Raw genomic sequence first — 20,339 nt, 5'->3', positions numbered from 1 at the left:
AGACGATTTTCTAATGCGATCTTGGTTGCAGGCCAAGTCGCCCTTACATTAGTAAGCCCCATCACAAGTATTATCACATGTGATAAGATTATTGTTGATATGATACTATAATCCATCAAGACCATCACATGTGATACTAAATCATAGACGCAGACAACCTTTGGCGCGACCTAAGTCGTAGAGCACGTCGTTCACACATCACAGGGTTCCCTCACGCGTATTATCACATGTGATAAGAGTGTTCTCGTGTTCTCGTAAAATAGAAGTGTTCTCGTTTGAACTTCCCCCCATACACACACATATATAGGGGAGTGTTCAAATAAAAACCACCCAATTTGTATAAACCATGAAAACCACATTCAACCAATCATAATTTTTCATTTTGTTCATTTTTTTGTAATTATGAGAGGTTGATTAACCATTTTTATTGTGGAGGGTGTTAATCATAGATATTATCGTATTCATTATTTTAATTTTAGAGAAATACATGAAACAGTTTCATTAAAATTTCAATAAATATTATATGAAACAATTTCATAACTATATATGAAACAAATTCATCAAAAAAAAGTATTATATGAAACAATTTCACAAGATTAAACAATTTCATGAAATTTTTTCATAAAATTAAACAATGAAATAGACGTATGAGGGTGGTTTGTACGGTTTACACAAATGAGGGCAGTTTTCATTTGATCGCTCCTATATATATATATATATATATATATATATATATATATATATATATATATAGCCCAACTAACATCCATTAAAGCCCAAATACGATCCATTAAAGCTCAATACGATCCATTAAAGTCCAATACGATTCCATTAAATCCAATAGAACCGTTAAATCCCAATTATCCACTAAAGCCTAATAAAACCGTTAAATCAAATACAATTCATTAAAGCCCAATACGATCGATTAAAGCCCAATATGATCCATTTAAAGCCCAATACGATCCATTAGATCCCAACTAACATCTACTAAAGCCTAATAGAACCGTTAAAACCCAATACGATTCTTTAAAGCCTAATACGATCCATTAAGAAAAAAAGTTTAAAAAATGGGAAAAAAATCAAAAGGCTACCAAAAATCCGCCAAAAAGTATTAAGTTTTTTTTTTAAATCTTCAATATTTGTACTGGCGGATTACCGGCGGCCCTCCGGAATCCGCCGGAAATGTTAAAAAATAAATTTTAATTTTTAGTTACTTTCCGGCGGATTTCCGGCGGACGTTAATTTTAAGAAGTTAATCAAAAATCCGCCGAAAATCCACCGATAAATTATTGTAATTAGAGCTAAAACTATTGTAAAATAATTATTTATAAAATCCGCTTGAAATATTGGCGGAATAATTTTACCGACGGGTTTCCGACGGAGTTCGGGAGAAAGTCAACAAAAGTTGACTTTTTTGTTGTCTGCCATTAAAATTATGGCATATTTTTTCCACTTGAAATACCCAGTTTTCTAGTAATGATAGCCTTCAGTGTCGAGAAGAAAACCCTTTTGGACTCTGAAAAATGGTTTGTCCATCTTTAGGGGTGTGAAGCTCATGCCCGTGCACCTTTGTCTGAAAAACTTAGAACTTTTTGTTGGCTTTCACGCCCATGAAAGGCGTCTTGTAGCCAAAAGTTTAAGCGCATTTTGGTACTTTTATCTTGCCTTTTTATATATTTTCAGGATTTGTTCTTTCTTTATCAATTGTTATTTTTTAGGAGCGAAAACTCTCTCTAGCCTCTTAACTTTATACGTATTCTCGACTTTGTGGAAGAATATCAGTGTGCTTCAAGCTTATGCAATTGAACTTCAATTTTGTGGAAGAATATCATACAAAACTCAACCACATAGCATGCTACTAACCTTTAAAGTTGAGATACTCTCCCATATAACCATAGTAACAACCCGTCTCACATGGATAAAAAAAAATTAGAATTGTGAACTCCTTATAAATTTAAAGCTGTGAGTTACCACCATGATTTTGAGTTGAACTACAAGTTATCGGGCTAGCCTGCTTCTTTGGACTTGGGGTGTTACAAATGGTATTGGGGCAAACCTCATCGCTCAAAATGAGCCTTGTAACATCTTAAGTGAATCCCACATTGCCGATTTCAAGGAGGCAGGCCTGACGAAGGATATCAGGATCAAATGGGGGAGTTTAATCCGTCCCATATGGATAAAAAAGTAGAGCCGTGGGCTATCGATAAATGAAGACAGTCTTTTACATGGAAAACTAAAAACCCAGAGAAAATTCTCCTTGACAATTGCCTACTTCATTCACAAAGACTAATATCTCAAGCTAGACCCACATTTTTCAAGACTAGAGAGCATAAAAGAAATAATCATAGTATTGAAGTGCATTTGATTAATTTGAGAGACATTAAAACCAAAACTTTGAAACTTTTTGGACCGGTCTTGATGCAAAATCAATTAACTGGTCATTTATATATCTTTATAGTTGATTCTGATCTAGCTTTTGATAATCCACTTATGTATATAGGACCCATACATACGTACATATACGTACATACACACACACACGATGAATCACCAACAGTTTAAAAAATTAATTAATTAGTAGAAGTAATTATCGGCAGAAATCTATGCGGAAATTGTAAAATCAGCACACGAGTTTTGTTTTCGTCAGGATTATTGTCGTGGTCGATATCCATCACTGTTCCATCGGAAATTAATGACGCATTGCGCCGTCGGCGATTTCCATCCGTGAAAGTTAGTTTTTTTATTATAGAAATATTATATCTATACATGATTTCATATTAATTAGTGAAATGTAGGAATAACATATAAAAAATAATACAATAAAATTTGCAAATAAAATGCAGATGGCTGCTACATATATATGGCCAATAATAAGGCATGTGTACATAGTAGTTGTGCTCAATTTATTATCTAAAATAATTTACATATTTTTTATGGAGACTCGTTACATAAAATTGTTTTTCATATTGTAGAAAGACGCAATAATTTTATTTTTAATTATAAAATTTTATTTTGATAACTATCGATCATATGCTGTTATACTTATAATTCATATATATATATATATATATATATATATATATACACATAGAGTTGAGTTCACATGAGACTAGACTGTTTTCGTGAGACCCGTGAGACCACATTTTTACACTTGAAGCTTCACAGCAAAAACACTGTGAAGGTTTAAAAAAGTCGAACCTTCACAGCAAAATACTGTGAAGGTTATCTTCACAACATTTTGCTGTGAAGTTTTAAGTGTAAAAAGTTGGTCTCACGAAAACAAACTGGTCTTACGTGATCCCAAGTCTATATATATATATATATATATATATATATATATATATAGAGGTTGGTTATTATACAACCTTTGTCATTTGTGCAACCAATACAACCTAATCTCAACCGTCCATTTCATTTGATTGATATGTGATTTTATGAAGGTTTTGATTATTTCCTAATATAAAGTATTAATCATAATTAATGAACCGTATTCATCTTCCATAAATATTTAAATCATAATAAATGAACTCTAATCACTTCCATAAATATTTCAATTTATTGGGTTGCATTGGTTGTACAAATGCGATAGGTTGTATTTGAAATAAACCCTATATATATATATGAGCGATCAAATGAAAACTGCCCTTATTTGTGTAAACCGTACAAACCACCTTCATACGTCCATTTCATTGTTTAATCTTATGAAATTTTTACATGAAATTGTTTAATCTTGTGAAATTGTTTCATATAATACTTTTTTTGATGAATTTGTTTCATATATGGTTATGAAATTGTTTCATATAATACTTTTTTTGATGAATTTGTTTCATATATGGTTATGAAATTGTTTCATATAATATTTAATGAAATTTTAATAAAACTGTTTCATGTATTTCTCTAAAATTAAAATAATGAAGACGATAATATCTATGATTAACATCATCCACAATAAAAATGGTTAATCAATATCTCATAATTACAAAAAAATGAACAAAATGAAAAATTATGATTGGTTGAATGTAGCTTTCACGATTTATATAAATTGGGTGGTTTTTATTTGAACGTACCCATATATATATATATATATATATATATATATATATATATAAAGCAATATTTAACTTTACGAAGTAATTTGTGAGGGGTTTGAGAAAGGCTTAGGTGTCTGGTTTTGATGAGGTATGCGATGAAGAAAACGTAGTGATGCTGGACCACTTGTTAAGTAACGTCTGGCATCTTTCCGCCTTCAAAATAAATTTAATCTCAATTATTAATTCATTTGATATATTGTTTATTATTATCAAATCTCAGTTGACTTCTGTTGCATGGCTTAAAACAAACCTAGTAATATTTTTTGTTGTATATCATAATTATTGAGTCACATAAAATATATTATCAATGTACACTGTATAGTATATGTATAATGCAATTTATTATTAATATTGATTAAAAAAATAAAAGATAAAAAAAAAATATCGCATGGTTTTCTTTGGCATTAATATGGTGCAATTTTACATATTTAGACCCGGACGTTTTCGGGATGTCGCTCATAATCAACGAACGTCAGGTGTTTTTCTTTGTGTGGATCTTATTTCAATGGGAACTTGATCCACCTATACACGTCTTGCTTTTACTGTTATACTTGGAGTTACTTCATGTTCCTATTTTGCTTTAAATTGAGGTGTTTTGGTTATTAATCAAGCAATTATAAAAACATCTTTCTTAATTATTATTTGTTAAAACTATAATTAAATAGATTATTCTAGAAATAGTTTGATGACTCAAGTTTATCTGAATTAATTAACTATATATATGATTGGAGGATATAATCTAATAAAGGAAAGAAATCATCCACCAAATTAAAGAACCTCCTAATTAATGAAACATATACAAAGGTAAGCCTTGAAGAAAAGTGCGTGGTTTGATAAAAAGTGTGTAGATGTTAGAAAGGTAGAATAACAAGAAACCATACAAACATTTCGTCGCAATTGGTAGAGCATCCAACAACCTTACCCACCATTAATCTTCATTTTTAAAAGGTCAAACAGTATGAAATATTTATTCCAATTTTCATTTTGCTGAACCAACTTTAGTAATCAGCAATTGAGGAGGTCAAATCCTATATGATTCATGATTCACACACACATATATATACATATACATATACATATACATATATATATATATATATATATATATCCATTTAAAGGAGAACTGACTAGTAATTGTGGTAACCGTGACATCCAATCTCAACTACAAATCAATAAATAAATTAAGAAATTTATAATTTTGGTAATTTTGAATTAAAATTTTAATGCAATGACATTTTATGTATTTTCTCTCCTCTCTTCTCTCTCCGTCCACCGTCCTCCGGCCATCGTTCTCCGGTGATACCACTGTGATACCTAAAATTATCGACTATGTTAAACAAAAGATACAGTGTGATACTCAATCACATATAAAATGCATTGTAATACCACTATGTTATATCTCCGATCGACCACACAAACGACCTCAGTGTGATACTCAATCACATATAAGATGCATTGTGATACCACTATGTTACATCTCCNTGATACTCAATCACATATAAGATGCATTGTGATACCACTATGTTACATCTCCGATTGACCACACAAACGACCTCAGTGTGATACTCAATCACATATAAGATGCATTGTGATACCCTGTGGTATCACCGGAGGACGAAAGCCCGAAGACAGGAGAGAAAAGATGAGAGATGAAAGAAAATACCTAAAATGTACTTGCATTAAACTTTTAATTCAAAATTACCAAAATTATTAATTTTCTAATTTATCTATTGATTTGAGTTTGATATTGAACCTCACGGTTACCACAAACTAATTAGTTCTTATTTGATTCGGCCCCCATCTATATATATATATATATATATATATATATATATATCTTCTTTTGAGAACTCGTGAAATTATGATAATCTTGAGAACTGGTGCATCATTTACTATTTCACATGATTTTTTTTCTATCTGTGACTTCGATTTAATGTGTTGATTAACATATATTTGTTTTACAATGCATTTGATTCACATATATTCGTTTCACAATGTGAACATTTTTTATTGTTTATAAAACAAAAAATAGAACTAAAAGTTTCACACTGTGAAACAAATGCATATGAAACAAACACATTGTGAAACAAATATATTAACTAATACATTAAATCTCAGGCATAGATGAAAAAACACGTAAAATAGCATACAATTAACCAATTCTCAACGTTATCATAATTTATTGTATTCTCAAATGATTAAGCCTATATATATATATATATATACATACATATGTTCGATTTTACGAGACATAATTTATTTTTGTAAACTAAAGTAGAAAATTAATATAATTCTCAATAAAAAATCAAATATTTATGTTTGAACATAATTAATAAATTTAATAATGCTAAAATGTTTTGATTTTCTTTTTGAAACACGGGTATCCAAAGAAAAAAATTTCCATTAAGTATAACAATCATATAGAGTAAGTTAAAAAAAACATCCTCAATTACACCAACACACTTCAAAATTTGAACTCACATTTTTTTACATTTTATAACAATAAAAATCAAATAATAAGAGTGCATTTGGCTCCTTCAATAAACTCGAAGCCTACTACATATTTTGTTGGTCTGCATATATGTGACATGTTTTCATCTAAAAAAAAACATAACTCTTAATGTGGTGATTTGTTTTTAATGCTTTATTATATTGTAGAAATGACGGTACCACCAAATCCTTTTGACAACCAAATCCTTTTTGACCTGATGACCTTTGTATTTGTCTGTAACATATTTATCTGTCATCTATATATACATGGGAGTAGCGATCTTCCTGTTCAGACAAAGCGACAACACATATATATCTTTCTCTTAGATCACCAAGGACCCAATTGAAAAGCAAGAAGAAAATGGGAAGATCACCATGTTGTGACAAAAGTGGACTCAAGAAAGGGCCATGGACACAAGAAGAGGACCTCAAACTCACGCAATACATTCAAATACATGGACCTGGCAATTGGCGAACCCTTCCCAAGAACTCTGGTGAGTGTCTGCGCATGTGCAACCTTTTTTTTTTTTCCTTTTTATTGAGTAATTTCAAATTTATAATTAGATGTTTGATTATATATTATAATAGGGCTTCAACGATGTGGTAAAAGTTGCCGACTTCGTTGGACAAACTACTTGAGGCCTGATATCAAGAGAGGAAGATTCTCGTTTGAAGAAGAGGAGACCATCATCCAACTACATAAAGTTCTTGGCAATAAGTAAGTTCACACGTCAAAGAATTTGTGCTTTCATAATTCTTTTAATTAGAATTAATATTTGAATTAGTCTTTTACAAGTTTCCATATCTGAAGAACATAACAAATATGAATCATATATATATGCTACTGTTAGCTAGCTCTAGAAATTACGTTAAAGTCTAATCAATTTTAATTATGATCTCAATTTGGTTAATCCAATATATAGGTGGTCAGCAATTGCAGCACGTTTGCCCGGAAGAACCGACAATGAAATCAAAAACTATTGGAATACCCATATCCGGAAAAGACTACTCAGGAATGGAATTGATCCAGTGACACATCGTCCTCGCCACGATCTCTTGGACATGACGTCGATACTCAACTCAGCTTCATCCAATCTCTCAAACCTTCTTAACATCCAGAGCCTAGTAAATCCACAAGTCTTAAGGCTTGCCACTCTCTTGGCATCATCCTCATCGATTCAACAAAACAATGAGTTTTTTCTTAATAACCACATAGCCCCTATGAGTCAAAACCCTAATCAGCAGATAGCAAGTGTGACTTTCACTCCATCATCACGTCTTCCAAGCAATCAACTCTGGGATGAAGCACACCACATGCAAAAGAACAATAGCCAATGCTTTTCAGAAAACATGGTCAACCTGAATGACCAAACTAGTCAAGAAAATTTGGTGCCTACATGCTGGACTGATGATTCTATCATCCTTCCACATTACAGTGACCAATTTACATCACAAGCATCAGAAAACTCAACTTTCCAGCTATCCAATACTGAGAACAACAATTTCAACGTAGATTCTATTTTTCCAACACCCATCTCAAGCCCAACACCATTAGATTCAGCATCAATATTCATCAATGGTAGCAGCAGTGAGGATGAGATAGAAAGTTACTGCAGAAAGCATTTTAAGTTCGAAATTCCGGAGAGTTTTGAGTTTGATGATTTTATGTAAATATTTATTGTAAACCAGACTTGTGAATGGAACCATGTGGTTGTTCTTGTATACCACTAGGTATTATCATATTTGATGTTTTTTGCTGGAAATTATATATATACTTTCATAAGGCTGTCTTTTTTCTGGATAATGCGACTTGATATAACTAATTTGTATAAACAAAGTTCGTTTTATGCGTATATATTTTATTGGAATTCATGACTGTAGAAGCGATGCTGCAACCATATTCTCTACAGTTTCATATCATTTCCTGATCAACCAACAAAATAAAATTAATGGATGTTTTAAGACAAAACGACATAAAACACAGTGCAGTTAATTTGGATCACTTGATAGAATAACTTAAAAGTGTTTACAGGAAAGTTAGACAAAAGGTGACAAAAATACTACCAAAAAGGAGACGAATAGATATAGTTTTAAAGATCTGTCAACGAACAAACCGATTATTTGTCCTACTTAATTTGGTTTATCCATATGAAGTGTCGGTTTCCAGATTTTAAAAGAAATATAAACTGAAACAAACGCATTTGTAGGCAGGCGAACGTCAGCGTATATTTGCCTTTTGTTTTTTAACCATCCAGCATTGCATGGTTTATTGATATTTTAATCCTAATCTCTTATATGGATATCGAGTTGTCTCAAGGATAATTACATCAGTCTTATAAAAAGGGATTAATATCTACTAACTTTGTTTAGATGTCAAGACTATCTTTAATTAACAGACTTTTTATTTTCATTCCCCCGTTAATAACTACTTACTAATTCAAACCAAATACTTCCTTTCTCATTCGAAAATTCATTCATTTAATTTGAAACATAATTTATTCAAATTATTTTAGTTAATAATTAAATATTTTATAATAAAACAAACCTAAAAAACTTATGTAATATTAGGTTTTTCTGTGATAATTGTTGATCGACAAATATGAAAATTTCAAATAAAGCTAGTATTAGGTTTTTCTGGCACAATTTAAATTACAAAGTGTTGTGTTTAAAGAATACAGATAATGGTCCCTATACCTTATACGCTTCTAGTTCTACTCCTTAATTTTCTAAATATAGCCAGACCATCGTTGCATTGTTAATTACTTGTTTTAAAACCCTAATATATTATATTCAGAGTGAACCTGCCTTGGAAACAGGAAACACGGGAACATGAGTAAATTACGTATTAGTCTTCAAATAGTGATTAAAATATAATTATCCTAATTAACTCTTACTAATTCAAAGAGACGTGATTAATTAAAAATAAATACTCCACTTGGAAGCCTGGAGAATCACACAACTTTCAACGTATAAGATTTATAGCTAGGCTCTAATTAATTATATATATATATATATATATATATATATAATTTGTTAACCTAATTTATGGTATTAATTTTGTAAACCTATCAAAATCATTCATCTTATGAATTAATGGATAAAAATTATGATGATAATTTTATAATAATTAATAATATAGTACATTATCATCTAAGATGAACATACATGAACAAGAGTATTATGGGAAAAAAAAATTCATCAAGTTTGTAAATGCCCATTAATGACATTAATATTCATATGAACATTAATCTATTGTCATTAATAAAAAAATCTTTATTATTATGAACATTAATATACACATGAAGAACATCTCTATATATAAATATGAGTTCACTTATGAATAATGTGATTATGTTCATTAATATGGATAATACAATTATGTTCATAAAATCTTATTGAACACTTATAAACACCATATGTTATGAACAAAATCTTATGAACGCCTTATGATTATGCACACATTCTTATGAACACATTCTTATGAATATTTATGGACGTCATTAAATATCATAAAAGTAATTTACACATAAAAGTTTGTAGCATCTCATTAAATACCATAAAAGTAACTTACATTTAAAAATTATATATTTGTTCTTTATCTTTAAATCAAACATTTGAAATAACCTCTACTAAAAAAATTAATATTATTGGTATAATAAGTTTATAAAATTAACACCATATTTTTTATTAACAAAAGATTTTAACTCTCTCTATATTTATAAGATCAAATTTATCTCTAGAAAGAAATTTATTAAAAGATTTGACAACTTAAGCAAGATGCATGAACGTTGACCATGTTGGCAAAATATTTCAAACCTCATCTTGCTTGATCCATTTGGCTTTCTGATCTTTTTAAAATTAGAATTAGTTGATTAACCGGTTCTTTTTATAATCACAACAAAAAAGATAAAGAAAAAATCTTTTCATCTTTGCGACTTCTTTTTCCTTTTGGTTTTCAATATATAGTTTTTTAATAGATGTTAATTTATTAAAGTTATTTATATTGTTTTTACATTTTTTTAAATTTATTTTAGTCTTTCTTTTCATATTTTTTAATATGTTTGGAATGTGAAGTCCTTGCATTTTATATGAAAAAATGCCCAAATTTCAAAGCTAATCAAATCCCTGCTGATGCTAAAGGTGTTGACTAAAAGGTCCCGGTCCCGACCAAAAAAGTTGAGCTCAGTCAAGCTTTATTGTAATCGGTTATGGGCCGTCGGTTCCGGTCATTAACTTTTTTTATTTTTATCTTTTTAATGATATATATTTTTAATACATTATAAAATTTGTAATTGGGTCACTCAAATACACTTTAAAAATGCGTTTTATTATAATTAAAATTACATTGTCTTATAAAATATAGTGAAAAACCGATAATTGTGAACATTTTTTTTGCGTTTTTTGCGCATCGAGAACTTGGTATATATGTAAATCCCTCAACCAACTTATATATACTGTTTAGAAAGCAAAAAAAAAATACAAAAAGGGCAAAAAAAACGGCTACATTTGTAAAAACTACATTTTTTAAACATCGGGGCGGGACGGTCCATAACCGATCCCGCGAAACATCCTAAATCCATAACCGGTCCTTACCGGTCACGGCCCTCCAGCGGTCCCGGCCCGGTTTGGCCATCACTAATCGCATCTTTGAGGTGCGACAAATGTGGATTAGCATGTGTGATGCGACAAATTACTATTATTTCATCTGTTGGATGCGGCAACTTTATAATTCATTTATTTAAATGCGACAAATTTATATGTGATGCGATAAATAGGTTATTTCATTGGTTTATGATAATTGAATGTTATCTCATCATATTGATGCGACAAAAAGATGTTTGTTCTATAAAATATTGTATATTTATTATTTATACAATTAAGAGTTTATAAAAGGTATTTGTGTAATAGCAATGAAAGAGATTTCTTACTAGATCTCAAGGTCTAACTCTAATTTTTTTGTGTTTTGAAAATATGTATAATTACATGTCCGACACAACCAGATGATAAGGGGAAAAAAATGAAAAATGTGAAGAGTTATAATTGTCTGCATGGGATGTTAGGATAACATGTCATCTGTTGTATTTGAATACTTGTTACGTATACAAGTTTGGTATAAGAATTTTGTGGAAAAAATTTAGTAACTATTTTATAATGTAGTTTTTATGAATAGTGAGACCAATTATATAAATTATATTTCTTGATATATGAAAATATATGTTTATATAAAAATGTGATTCTGAGATGCTACACAATGTTTCTGAAACACACATACGGACGTAGGGAACGATTAGGTTGAGGAGGATGAGGTGGACAATATTCTCATTCCAGTAGAGGACGTGATGCATGGCAACTCCCTCCTTGACTTCTATTGAATCTGCCTGGGATGGATGGAGGCCATTCCCCCCCCCCCCCCCCCCCTTCTTTGCCCATACCCATACCCAACAGGCCAACCTTCAATCCAGGTGACTACGATCGAAATTCCAGGCAGCCCACTCCTCGCCATCATCAACCATCACCCTGACCAGGTTTGCTCGGGCCTAGGCCACCTCAGGCTTACTTAAAAGTCTTTTATTTACTTAAATATACCTTATTTTCCGCACCAAAATTAAAGTTTATAAGATACAACCAAGTCAAAAATTAAAAGACTTTTGAGTGCTATTAGGTTAAGATAATGTCCAACCAATTTTTTTGAATGAAGCTTCCAATTATGTTTTTCAAGGTACAATGTCTTCTAGTTCAATGTTGTGCCAATGCCGCAACATGAGACATAACACAAACAAGTCACAACTTGTCAAAAGCGTCAAATTAACATTTCATAGAGTAAAATAAGTAAATCATTAACTCTAGCTCCATAAAAGAGATAAATGGAAAATAAGTAAAGAAAATGATTCAAGATTGAGATAATAAAAAAAAATGACCTATCTATAAATGAAGAAATAAGTTTTTAAGCACTAAATAATCAGTGCGCATCAGACATTCATATTTTAGAACATTTATTCAAGTTTTCACATGGTACTTATGCTTAAGCTTTATTTCGAACGTTTGTTTTCGTTATATAGCATAAATTCCATCGTTTTCGTGTCCGATCCTAGCGTGTCTCATGCAATTTTTTTTTACCTTTTTCTCTTTTCAATGCCTATTACTTTTTTGTTGGTATATTCATGTTTTTGCGAGTCTTTCTAGTGTTCAGGTGTGTGTGTGTGTACTTGAGAAAGAGAACAAGAAAGGAGGTGCAAGTGGTGTAGGAAGCAAAAAAGATGAAGAAAAGGAGTTGGAAGTTGCTAGCGTAGGCAAATGATTAAGTTGCTTGGTCGCGAGCAAGAGAAATTTTGGATTTTGACAATTTTGCAATTGGGACCTAAAATCTAGTTTTAGCTAGGGTTATCTCAACACGCACCCGTGAGCGGAGCTGCATGTCCATTTTAGCCTTTTCGGTATGCCCCCTTGAATGGCACCGTAGGCCCAAAAATCTGTTTTTAGCTAGGGTTATTTCGGTCATTTGAGCCTAGATATTCAAGGTTTTGGTGTTGTATTATAGGGATGAAGCCTTCATTGTACATTAATATTAGGTTTTCCTTTATCCATTAGAGTCGCTTTTTAGCTTATTTTGGAGATACATACTTTGGATTTGCAGCTATAGTCATGAATTGAACTCGATTTTGGAAATAAATCTACGCATTAGAGAGTAATTGTATCTCTTTCTCCCTTTTATACTTTGCTTTATTTCTTGATTCTTGTGTTTCTAGCTTAGACTTTGTTTGATTTTAGTTTTTTGCAACCATTTGTTCCATAGATCTAGATTCTTTAAGTAATTTCATGATCTTTACTTTTTCTTTGGTTTTGGTCATGTTCATTCTCTGAAATTGTTAATCTAGATTCATTGCCTTGTTTTTTTCCTCAAATTTGGGTTAGATTTCATGTTTGCTAGATTTGGTTTTATTGTTGATTTAATATCTTTGATAATCTACATTTGGGGAGTGTTTGGTTAGAGATATTAAACAGTAATCAATGAGAATGAAAATAAAAAAACTTTTTGGTTTTTTATAGTATAATGAGTTCATTTCTATAAAAGCCCAAAATTGCATTCTTGATTAAACTAAGGGGAATGAAAATTCATTTCCTGTCATTTTCATTTTCATTCCTCAACATGAGTCAAACAGACCCTTACTCTTGTTTAAATTGTTTTCCTCATAGACTACTTTTTGTTTGATCATGTTTATTAGTTTAATATTATCTTTCATTAATTTATGTTTGATTGATTCATAGTTTAAGGTGAATATTGGTAAGGACTTGATTTGTATCAAGTTTTAAGTAAACGGTTTCTCGATAATTAAAATGGTTGTTTGATTAGCCGACTATAGAAAGTTGGGGGATGTTAAATAATAACAAATCGGTAATTGTTGAATTTAATAGTTGAGATTTAAGTGGAAATTTGGTTTTAACTTTGGTTAACTTATTGATGATTTTTATCACATCATTAAAATAGATGTTTTGACTATAACATGTATTGTCGTGCTTAATATTTCTTTTTTTAAAATAAACCGATATGGAAATAATTGGTTTTTATTAAGAAAGTTTTTTGTCGCATTGGAAGAGGGGGAAAAGTAACATTTGAATTTGAGAGACCCACTTTGAAAGGTCCAAACTGGTATTCACCAATTTAGATAGCTTAGCGTAGAATTTAATGTTTTTTCTCAAATTGAGTTGCTTGTGCTAATTAGATTGTCATTCGATTAATCTTGTTTTAGTTGTTAATCAAGTTTTGACTTTCGTAATGTTTAGCGTAGCTTAAGTGATTAATTGAGTTATTTGATTTCTAGCATTAATCCTATGCGCAACTAGTTGATGTCACGAGTAAATTTGCGCTTATTCCCTTGTCTCCTCATGTTTGACCTGTATGCTACGACATCGTACGCATGCGATTACAAATGATTTTACAACTCAAACAAGCTCGACTTACATGGTTTAAGGAGAATATCATTGGATTCTTTGTCTTATGTCAATGAAATCATCGTTATCATTACCATGAAAACATCGTTATCATTACCATGAAAACTTTAACTCACCAAAGTATTGGACTAACTAGTAACATGTATTTCAACGCCAGTCAAGGCCAAATGTAGTAAACACAATGATAAGATCTAGCGCTATAAGATGTATGTATAATTATTTGTATTTAAGTTGGTGCTTACATTCATGACTTGCTTATTTATATTCAAAATAATATTTTTATTAACATTAATTAACAAAGAATATATTATTGATATAGTTTAGAAAATGAAAACTCGTTAAGGTCATTAATGAACATACAATAATTAGTGTTTCACTTTATAAAGTAGTTAAATACATCTATTTTTTGATATATAACTTCATCGACATGATATCTTTATATATTTGTTTTTATTTACATAAATATAATTAATAGCAACATCTTAATCAAAAATCATAACTCCATCCCTTTTTAAAATCATGGTATGCCGAACAAGAATAAAAGTTTCACAATTATCATATAAAAATTTATGGAATATTTATTTAGTGTGAAAGGGAAAATTTATTTCGTTTATATTATATATGTGGTGCTAAAACAATCCTATTTCACCAAGACCAAGGTATATATATATAGTTTTGATGTCACCGTGCATACACGTACTTGAATAGATATTTCCACGTATCATGTCACCATGGACACATACTTGGAATAAGTTTCTAGCACGTAATTAACGATGGCTAAATCGAAATTGAATTCGGATTTTGTGATATGAACACTATTTTACTAAACTATATATTATTTATCGAATGTAGTATTCTATTTCATTTATACATCTGCTTCTATATTTTAAGGTATATTTTAGTATATATATATATATATATATATATATATATATATCCGTCCTAGCATGTTTAATTAACTACCTTGCAAATAATAATATTGTGATATTTATAGTTGTCTTAGTAAGAGCAAACAAGGGAACATGATATTAATAATAGTTTTAGACTAATGATTAAATTATATTAATTAGATCTTAACAATAATCTAAAGAGGGGTATATATAATTTACTTCTTTTTCATGAATAATATAAAAGATACACGAATAACATGTTAAAAATTGTTCACATGAATATACCCGTATGTTAGGTATGAGCTTCACCAAAATAATACATCAAGCAAAGCTAGTACATGACATTTTATTTCTTAAAAATTCAGAAAATCTCAAATGAATGCAAACAAATCGTGTCCAACCATCAATGCGCTAATTTGCTAGATAACTCACAATCGTACGAGCCTATTTGATAAGAGTCCTCTTCCGCTATATGTTTCGGTACCTGGGTTCTTTTCCCATTTGGTTGTGTTAATTCAGAGGTATACATATATGCTTAAGTCATTTGATATATATATATATATATATATATATATATATATAGTTTTTTCTAGAAAAGAAGTTACGAAAAAATTTAATTAATTAATAGCGTAAACATGTAAGGCAAGCAAGATGTAAGACTATTAAAGCATCTATTCTATTCAACTTGGTCGTTTGAATTGAATAAACGAGGCTTTCCGAAAGATAGATTACTCAATTTCGTCTTCATAGTAGGTTCATCTATAGTAGGTTGACCTTGGTTTTAAAATTTATTCAACAGGCATGATGATTGTCGGAAGATGGTTGATGAACATAAATTTCAAAGACCACTTTGAATTGTGTTACTCTCTCACCTGCTAACCTTCTGCTCCAAGAAAAAGCAACATCAATGTTGCTTGATCCATTTGCATTCCTCATGTTTGTTTATAAGTTACTTGATTAACTACTTTTTTTAATTAGTAATGATCTAAAGTTAGTTATTTTGATATTGTAGTTAGTAACTACTTTTTCAAATACGTAGTTATTTTATTAATGTTTGGGTTGGGTTGGGTTGGGTTGGGTTGGGTTAAGATAGGTGAAACCTAACTATATTAAGAACCTACCACAAGCCTAATTAACCCCGGACCACCTAGCTAGGGTCTAAATGTGATCCAAACTCTAGCATCTCCGATGGTCAAGTTTTTATATTCAGAACCTACCACAAGCCTAATAGATTATGTGATTTTTATGTTTTTAAGTATTCGATATTGTTGTCATTTTGATATCTTTGACGAGAATTTTTTAATAATGTATTTATTATATAATATTTTGTTTTGTTATAGATATTTAATTAATTAATTAAAAATGTACTAAAATTTAAAATGAATTATTAAAAGATGGGATAAAATGGAAATTTAAGAGGGTGAAATGAAAATTGTTATAAATCTATGGAACAAGTTTTTGAAAAAATACTCATTAATAATTCATTCTCTTTAATGAAAATAACCTTTCTTTAAAGACTATTTAAACAGTAAAAAGTTATATATGGATAATACATTGAAGATGCTCTAAGCTTGAGATGAGTACATACTTTTCAGGCGACAACAACTTTAGCAAGATAATGCTCTCAAATTCAATATGAAGTACACTTTGTCATCACGAATTATGTTTGTATCATCTTCTAATACTTTCTAGAAGATTAGTTTTCTTCATGCCTATAGCATCTATAATCTATTTTTTAAGAGGTTTTTCACATAATAAGAGGTTTTTATTGAGAGCTTTTTCGTCATAAGTCGTAACGGTATAACCTATCTTTTAGAGGTTTTTTCATATTTAATCAGTTCTATATAGAATCTTATAAAAGTTTCGTAGTTAATCAGTTTTATTTAATAATTTAGTTAAAGTAATTATATTAAATAAAATTAATAAATAAATAATGTAAAATAAATACATAATTAAAGTAATTATATTTTATGTATTTAATAATGTCTCAAATTTATACAATTTTTATGGATTTCTTGATAACCCAAATTTTATTTATTATTGTACATACTTTAAAATTAACTTTTTATTTAAAATTTGATAACGTCATTATTTGTATATATTTTAATTGATAAAAACATGCATAATTACACTTTAATCATTGGATTTGATTAACTTTATTCGATTTTTAAATGTTCTCATATTAACAAATGTTGGCATGAAAATATGACAAAAACGACAAGTTGCAAGGTTAAATGGGAGAAAGGTCGGGTTTAAGAAAAAACGGAATAAAAGAAATAACGTGGTTGTGCTAAACAAAAAAAAGCTTGGGGGAATGGCATTGAGGAGCCGGACGTAGAGAAAGACAAAGGGGAAAGAAAGAGTTACAATTTTTGTGGGGATCGATTAGAAACACCAACTGCTAGCCAACATCGAATCAAGAGGTTTTGGGGTAGGAACAAAGCGCATTCCATTAGGTTCTTCGATTAGTTTTTAGTCTTGTACTTGTTTGATTCAAACAATTTTGAGTTTGGAATTCATTCTCCGGACTTGATCAAAGTTTCTCATACGTAGTAGAGGTTACTGTTGGGTATTCTTTTGTTATTCCAATTGTGTTCTTGCTTCCTTTTGTGCTTTTGTATATTGTTGCTGGAACAATGAAGAAACGGGAAGAAAACATCAAATTTTATGGCACAATAATGCAAGGCTAATTCCTTTCAAGGTTGATCCAATATGAAAATCCATATGTGATAGTTTTGTTTTATTTTTTAGTTGTAGATCAGTTTTAATTTGCATAAAAAATATAAATATGTTGTTTGGGATAGAATATGACAGGTTTTGTCAGATATATTTATGTGTTTACATCGAACGTGTTTTAGTAATTGATTAGAATAACTTGAATAGTCCATTGGTATCCCTCGACCGTACTAAACACAATCGTGTAGGTGGGAGGACGGTTGGTTTGGATAGGCACGAATCATGTTGGGAGTTGGATCGGCACTGAACATTGTATGGAAATTAATCAATTTCGTAAAACACTTGGTTATTAACTGACGGTTGGCCTTGATTTTCTCTCATCGTTAGAACTCATTTTTTAAATTTCGTTATTTTTAATTTTTCTATAAAGAAATAAAAAGATTTTCTATTTATTTGTTTCTTAGCTTTAATGCAATTTCTTTCCAAAGTTAGATGTAGCTTTTGATTTTGAGTCTTAATCTTTGAGTTTAAACTAATTCAATTGAACAGTGCATATAAGTGACACTCGTCCATTCAGTTTTAACACAAATTGTTTTCTTAACCGCATTGACTCCCTAAGAAGATCGACACCTGACACTTCTATATTTGGTTTAAGTTAGGTTTATAAATCTAAACCTTGTTATGTATTTAACGACGCTTGCAACAAATTTTGTTGTACATAATTTTATACATTTTTTATGGATTTCTTAATTACCTAATGTTTATTTTTCTATTGTACATACTTTTTAACTAAACTTTTTTTTTTTAGTTCCCATTGTTCATATTTTTATACAACTTTTATGAATTTCTTGGTTGTCCAATTTTAATTTTTATTATACATACTTTTAAATTAGCTTTATTTGATTTTTGTTGTATATACTTTTATACGAAATCTAGGGATTTTTTGATAAACTAATTTTTATAATAAGAAATTTATATATATTTATGTTGTATATTTAAAAAAATATTTTCTTAATATATATTGATATATTTAAAAAAAATTATGTAGAATAAACACATAAATAAAGTAATAATATTTTCACAATCTAAATAAATATGTATTTGTATAAATTTTAATATATTATTTTTTATAGATAAAAATATAAGTGATAAAAATTTAAGATAGTGAAATCCCGAAAATTTTGAAAAAGTTATGAAAAATCTTGATTGAGGTTTTTGTCATAATAAAGCTTGATTGAGGTTTTGTAAAAAAAAAAAAAAAACAAGAACTTGAAAGAAAACAATGCTAATATAAGAAACTAATATAGTTATGAATGAATGCCATAGGATAATAAGATTGTATGGCTTCCCGCAACGACCTACCATTGTGAGCCTTGGTCACACGTTCCTCACGCATATTTTAGTAATAATTCGTCATAAAAATCAACTTTAAAATAAGTTTTCATTATTCAGGTCTATCTTTAATTAGAAAATATAATATGGGTAAATTAATACTATCAAAGGTAAACATTTGTCATATAATTCATTAAAAAAATTATAACAATTACATGATTTTAAAGTTGTAAGTTTTTTCCATTAATTATAGAGCTTTTTTGGTCCTAGTTTCTTGATAGGGGCATATATAATAATCAAACTATAAGTTTACTTAATTTTCTTGGTTTAAAATAAGAGTCGTATATTTTATTTCCATAACAAATTAAAGAACATTATTTTTTTTGTAGAAAAATAATCTAACATATATTAGATGAAAACTTTAGGACTAGATAAATTTCATTTAGAATCTAGTAAAACGAGAGAATGAAATTCATGAGGAGTTTGTTTCTTCGGTTGTTGCCTCTTCCAATTTGTGATCATATTTCTTGGTTATTGATCAATCAAGGTTTATCAAGTGCTCAAAACTTCTCTAATGCCACTGTGCTTCCCTTTGTTCGTTGGTCATTTTGTATCCAAAAGAGAGACGTCATTTACATTTAATCCTTGTAACATATATATATATATATATATATATATATATTAGTTTATTAATTATAATGGGATGATGTTGTATAACTGGAGCAATGGTGATGAAAATGCCGACGTAAACCGAGGACTTTTGGGATCTCTCACTTGAAACAAAGAAAAACATTCGGATCAAAAATGATATCCCAAGGTTTCCGTGTAAGAAGAAAGAAGAAGAAACCTTCAGAAGCATTTTCTCACAACTGGTAGAGGATCGAACAACCCTACCCACCATCTTTTTCTT

At 29.7% G+C, this 20,339-nt stretch overlaps 1 protein-coding gene across 1 annotated transcript; it reads left to right on the top strand.

Annotated features, from left to right (window-relative positions):
• Window positions 1-6,915: 6,915 nt before the first annotated feature.
• On the top strand, window positions 6,916-8,319 carry LOC112527552 (transcription factor MYB41-like). The gene is made up of 3 exons (XM_025138256.1): window positions 6,916-7,075; window positions 7,170-7,299; window positions 7,505-8,319. Exons 1-3 carry the CDS (start codon window positions 6,943-6,945, stop codon window positions 8,250-8,252), a joined length of 1,011 nt encoding a protein of 336 aa, XP_024994024.1. The 5' UTR covers window positions 6,916-6,942; the 3' UTR covers window positions 8,253-8,319.
• The last annotated feature ends 12,020 nt before the right edge of the window (window positions 8,320-20,339 follow it).

Source organism: Cynara cardunculus (assembly GCF_001531365.2).
Source record: "Cynara cardunculus var. scolymus isolate 2C chromosome LG 15, CcrdV1, whole genome shotgun sequence".
Classification (NCBI taxonomy): Eukaryota; Viridiplantae; Streptophyta; class Magnoliopsida; order Asterales; family Asteraceae; genus Cynara; species Cynara cardunculus.
This window is presented reverse-complemented; position numbering and strand designations above follow the sequence as displayed.

Excerpts from the sequence above, each read along its gene's own strand:
- LOC112527552 (XM_025138256.1), top strand. The coding sequence starts at position 6,943 with ATGGGAAGATCACCATGTTGTGACAAAAGTGGACTCAAGAAAGGGCCA. Across the intron at positions 7,076-7,169 it reads AACCCTTCCCAAGAACTCTG|GGCTTCAACGATGTGGTAAA; the intron begins GTGAGTGTCTGC and ends ATATTATAATAG. Across the intron at positions 7,300-7,504 it reads CATAAAGTTCTTGGCAATAA|GTGGTCAGCAATTGCAGCAC; the intron begins GTAAGTTCACAC and ends TCCAATATATAG.